General features: G+C 32.8%; 1 protein-coding gene across 2 annotated transcripts in view; it reads right to left on the bottom strand.

Annotated features, from left to right (window-relative positions):
• Positions 1–1,893: 1,893 nt before the first annotated feature.
• Positions 1,894–6,000, bottom strand: part of PXDN (peroxidasin) — an 88,936-nt gene continuing 84,829 nt past the window's right edge. For both annotated transcript variants that reach the window (XM_030037829.1, XM_030037830.1), the window contains 2 exons: positions 5,484–5,597; positions 1,894–4,842 (listed from right to left, as the gene is read on the bottom strand). In XM_030037829.1, coding sequence (XP_029893689.1) covers positions 4,720–4,842; positions 5,484–5,597 — 237 coding nt within the window. In that variant the 3' untranslated portion in view covers positions 1,894–4,719. The remainder of the gene's footprint in view (positions 4,843–5,483; positions 5,598–6,000) is intronic.

Raw genomic sequence — 6,000 nt, 5'->3', positions numbered from 1 at the left:
TGTTGACATATTCTAACAAGCTTTTTGTCACACATCTGATCTCATTTTTTCTTGTACGTAATAAAAATTAGTGAAATGAATTCTGAAATATACTTCACGGAACCCCACATTGCAGATGGGAGATACCATGAGAGGACAGTAAACAGTCTTTCTTTCTACTAGTAATTTTATAGTTCTGTTATCCTGTATATGCAAAACCTTTAATCTATTTTAACAATACGACAACAGAATAATGCAGAAGTTTTGAGAAAATTAGTCAAATATACCAGCTTTTGATACCTTATTCGGGTTTCCAAATTAAAGCCATGGAAGAGTCCCAACATGTCTAAAAATCTCACTGCAAAGAATTCTCATTTGGTAAATATTATAGGAAAAAAGCATGAAACTAGTAGGGGTTTAAAAAGAAAATATAAGCATAAATATTTTAGATCATATAATGACATAACACTATGGCAGCAAAACAAAGTTACTGAGTATGGGAGGTCATTCCCTATAAAAACAACTTTAATCATACTGCGGCCAAATGATTCTTAGCTGTAATCAACCAAAAGGAATAAAAGTCAATTTACTCAGTTTATTTCAAATATAACTGAATCTTTCTCAAAATACATGAGTCCAACAGTTTTATTCTAAATGTCTAAATTCATGGTTTTGTTTTTTTTTTATAACTGTTAGCAAACTTCTTGGCAATTAATTGTGTTGAACCCTGGCTGTTGTCTTGTTTGGACTAACAGAAAGTTATTTACTGAAACTAAACCTTCTTTTCAAATCTCTGCCTGTTTCAGTCTAATGGTAACAACAACAAAAAAAGCATGCATTACTCATCTAAGTTACTAAAAAAATGTATACCAGTACTTTGCCAAACTAATTTTATCTGAATTTGGAGAAAAAATAGTCTGATTGCCCTAAAATTTTTAGAGGATACTGACCGAATACTACTCATCAACATTTTGGAAGAGCAAGAGGATATTTCAGCAGCCTGCTGGAACACACATAAATGAAGCTATTGTAGTTCTGCTTTTCTAGATTTGCCTTATGCAATACTCAAAGTCAAACTACAGTGAGGCACAGTTAACTGCAACCTGAAAACGATTCTTAACTCTGTGCCTTGGAGTCCGTCTTTAACTTCTCCCATTTCACTGTAAGGCAACTTAGAATTATATTCATTGCAATGACACTGTATTACAAAATGCTTTACTGTATGAAGTTGTGAAGAAACAGATGACTCTCAGGTGGATCTAACAAAGGAGCTGACCCAGTGCCCTAGATATCCTAACACCTCACCAAAGGATGAGAGTAACTCGTCATGTGTTCAGCAGTAATTCATATCCTGTGATGGAGAAACAAGATGAGGTAAATAAGAAGATCTCTTTTGCACAGAAGACTCATTTTGAGCTGAGATTGCATGAACCTGGATATCCATTTGTGAAACAATGTGGATAAAGAATGAATGTAGAATCAAGTGCATTGGAAGGCAAGTCATGACTGGATATCTTTGAAGATGTGAAGAAAATGTGTAAGAACAGGCTGTATGTAAATATTTTGACATTCCCATAAAAAAATGTGAAAAAAAATGTTCAGCACTAAGAGTTTTCAAATACACATTTGTGCTAAGAAATAAGTGTATTTTTAAATATCCTTTCTGAGTCTGCATGTATTTTTTTCCCATCACCTAGAAGAGAACAGTGAATATGTATTTTAATTCTATGTGTCATAATATTAAAGAACCTACTGAATCTACATGATTCATTAGCTCATTGCTTAGTTCTCAGATATCTTGATCATGAAAATCCTGCATAAGATAAGTAATATGGATCTTTGATAAAAGCCTACTGGAATCTTCAGCAAATAATCTAAACAATACATGTATCGAGAAGAAATCACTTGGAATTTACTTGGAAATGTGGCCCATTTTATTTTAACTGAAAAGCATTCATTATACAGTGCAAACAGTTCTTTGGTAAATTTACTGATTAAAATAAAAACAACAAAGACTTTGTTTTAGGTAACATTAAAAAAGAAAATAAATATGTAAAATTTGCAACATATTACAGCAATATTCTCACAGTGGATACTGAGGAAATGGTCATCTAGCCATTGGCCACTGTTTCAGAAATGTTAAAATCAATGCTGATTCTGCAGACACTGCAATAAAACTGAATTAGTACAACCCATGACTGATTACATTTTAAACTGTGGATAAAGACCTGTTTTTCCTGAATGGTTTATAATCAGATGGATGGCAGAAAATAACTCAATATTACACTTGTTTAAGCATATCCAGACTCCTAAGCCCATTTTATATACCATATGAATAAACAGTGAACAACGAAGAAAACCTCCCACTTTACTCTGGAGGCTGGAAAAAAGGAACAATCAGATATAAGGTACTATTTTATAATGTATAAATGGAAACTCTCTTCTCCTATATGCGGAAATCTTGAGAAAGTTTATTTAATATAAAATTGGAATAAAGAATGCAAGTAGTAACCAGCTGGATGTATTACTGCCTTATTTAACTGTTTAGACAGTTAAATTATATTTGGTTTAGCTCCGCAATCCTTCCTCTTTGAGGAATTCCTGCTATAGGTCAATGGGAGTTCCATCTGAGTTGGAATTAACAGGACGAGACATGTGGTTTGGACTCTCAACAAAAGTCAACAAAATACCAGAGTATCAAAGAAATACAGGAATGACAACCTCTAGGAACCATATGATACTCAAACATGCTCGCCACACACAATTTCTAAAAGTATTAACATAGAAAATTACATAAATCAAAACATTGTATATAAAATCAATTAAAATATTCTTAAAAATATAAATTGTAGTTCCATGTGTACCTCTACCACACACCTTTAACACACCACTCACATGTACATATTGCTCCTACCATAGTATGAAACAAGTTTCTGTAGTAAGGTTTAAAGATACACCAAAGTTTGAGTGTGTGTCACGGTATCGGTTTATCAAATTAGAAATTATTAATGTTAGTAATCAGAGAAATTATGTGCCAAAATATTATAGTGGAACTCTTATTGCTGTGCTAGGTTAGTTATTAGATAGGTATTTGATCTACCATGCAGTAATTAAGTATTCAGTCTGTTTGCATAATCTGAAATGTTTACAATGAGAATGTTTAATTTTGTGCAGATTTCTTTGATACCCAAATCTCTGTTCCCTAAATTTGAATAATAAACTCAGAAGGCAGTAAACTATATAACTAAAGAATAGCTCTGGTTCTAGTTAGTCCTGACTTCGGACTTAAGGACAGACAGAGCCATAAATTCTAACATATTAAGTATTCAGGGAGAGAATCAATTCTGAATAAACACAAAAAAGCTGTAAAATGAGGTATGATAGTTGTCCTTCACTGAATATAATATATAATTCCTGGTCAAAAATGTGCAGTTTATATTCTAAAAAGTACACAACTTTGAAATGCTAGTGTAGACATATACTCTATAACGTTGAACATTTATTAAATGGGAGATAAAGTCCATTGGCAGACCATTTTTAACATGAATGATAAAAATATTGAGGTAAAAATATATATGCATTAGATGAAACTGGAAAAAACCTAAAATATCAAATACCTTGTCAGAAAAAGTAGTCAATCCACAATTAATCATGATGCTTGAATTTGATTGTTCTTTTTTTCAACAAACAGTGCCACAATATAATCCGGAACATATGTCGATTGACAATATGCACAATGAATCAGTAGGAATCTTTGTACACAAAATGGCATGTGACATCTTTTCACATTTTCAAAACAGGGCCATACAAATACGTGAGCTGATCTGAGCTCAAGAGAAGCATGCTTTAAACTGGACTGGATGTACAATGATTTAAAATAAATGAAACGAGCAAAAAAAAAAAAGGTTGCCAAGCAATTACATATGTTTTGACAAAAAGGATTATGTTCATTTTAAGATCAAATGCTACTCTGTCACGTATGTTTTCCTAGAATGAGGAACACTGTCAATTACATCTGTAATATACATTCAGTTGCTTTTTGTATCTTCCAATTACATTTATTTTTATTGCCTTACTAATTCTAGTTTTTTCGGTTTGAAAATTTTGATTAATTTTGCTCCTTGAATTAACGAAAGAACGTTGAAAGGTGTCATGTAGTTTTCTTTATTTCCTTGCTGGCCCAGCCGCAGAAATGATAGTGTGATTCAACAGAATTTCCATGCACAGGTGTTTGCAGAAACTGGCCCTCTATGGCATTGCTTTGGGCACAGTGACCTTGTGTTTTCCTTTTCCCTGCATTTACTAAATAATAACAAAGAGCTAAATATCAAGTCAGACTGGTACTGAAAAGGGATAGTAAACTTTTAATGTTGCTAATTAAAGATAGGAAACAAAGTGTTTATTTTAGAGTAAGTCTTAAGCCCAGTCATTTTGGGTACCTAAAACTACCTGACAGTGTTCTCTTAAAGTAGCACCAGTTTGAGTTTGTCTAACCTGAGAAGTTTAACACACAATTAACTTTGACCTGTTTGCTAATTTCCCTTTCATTAATTTTTGCATTGTGATTACCTTCATGGGCAGAAAATAAAATGATACATTATGTTATACTGTTACAGCACCATTAGAATATTGTAAATCTTCATTTCTTGCTGTTGTTAAGACTGTAGTTACCTGGTTTTGCCATCAGCAGGCATCAATATGATTTGAGGAGTATGCACCCTAAATTCTTAAAAAGCAGACTTATGGCTTCTTTTTATTGATATTTTGTTTTAGGCAGACTGGACAACAATCTCCTTTAACCTTCACGGGCGCTTCGCAGTCAGCCGGCAGGCATGATTCTACAAAACAGGTAATCTGACCAACCTGTGTCAGCAAAAAAAGTAACAAAACCAGAACATACTTAGCTACATGTTCCAAACAAGAAATACCTTTTTCATATTATTGAAGAACACGTTCTCATTCAGCCTCTCTAAGATCTTGGCTACTACTATTAACTCCACGTAGTTTATTTCAGCATAAACTTATATTGAGAAGGCTCTTTGTATTATACCATCTTTAATGGAGCAGTATACCATTTTATCTAATGCTGAGGCATGAAACTCTGGGATACCAAGTACTGACATATTTCTTTTACTACCTTTTAAAAAATTTCACCATGATAAAAGAAAATTAAAATCTAGCTCCAAGTTAGATAAGCTTTTATTGATTTTTATGCATTTTAGTAGAGTTTTTCAAGAAGTCTCTCACTTTGCAGTTAATTTTGCCAGTACAACTATACATCAGTGAAAATGGAGATATAATAAAAGTACATAAAGGCTGGATTGAAAACCAGTGTCAAGGGCAGTGATACCTGAACAATATTTTTTGCACCAAATAACTGAAGATCCATAAAAAAACAATTAGCAACTATTACCCAGAAATTAGCAGGCACAAAACTGGAACTGCTGTTTTAGCAGCAGAACCTAATATGATTTCTATCTCAGAACGGATTTCTGCATACTTACTTTGCATTCACACACAGTACAAGGGTCCCTTTTCCAGGTTTCATTGCTGGAATATGATTTACCCTTTTCATCAGTGCAATCAGTTTTACTGAGGCGCGATTCAAGTTTTTTAATCTGAAAACATTAAAAAAAAGTTAATAACTGAATCAAAGAAAGGTTTTTATTTGTGCAAGGTATTCTGTCTTTTCTCTTATGCTACATAATCCATGATTAATACTTGCCTGGGTTTTTCTTCTCACTACTTAGTTTTCATAACGCTAAAAGATTGGAAACGGGTAATATGTATGGAAACAGCCTTTCAAAAGAAAACTAACAGAAGATACATCTTTCCATTGGAATATAAAACTAGAGCATACAAAGAGAAGCAAACTACATGTGACATATACGGAAAGACAAATCTAAACTTTCAAAAATGTCTGAATGTAAAGGGGGTGAAATAAAAAACCCCAAACCTTAATTAAAAATGTGTGCTTGGATTTTTTACTATCTCTATTTTTTCCCTAATGATGAAAAAAAG

The sequence above is a fragment of the Aquila chrysaetos genome, chromosome 15, assembly GCF_900496995.4.
Source record: "Aquila chrysaetos chrysaetos chromosome 15, bAquChr1.4, whole genome shotgun sequence".
Lineage (NCBI taxonomy): Eukaryota > Metazoa > Chordata > Aves > Accipitriformes > Accipitridae > Aquila > Aquila chrysaetos.
Note: the sequence above shows the minus strand (reverse complement) of the source record. Positions and strands in the feature narration are given on the sequence as shown.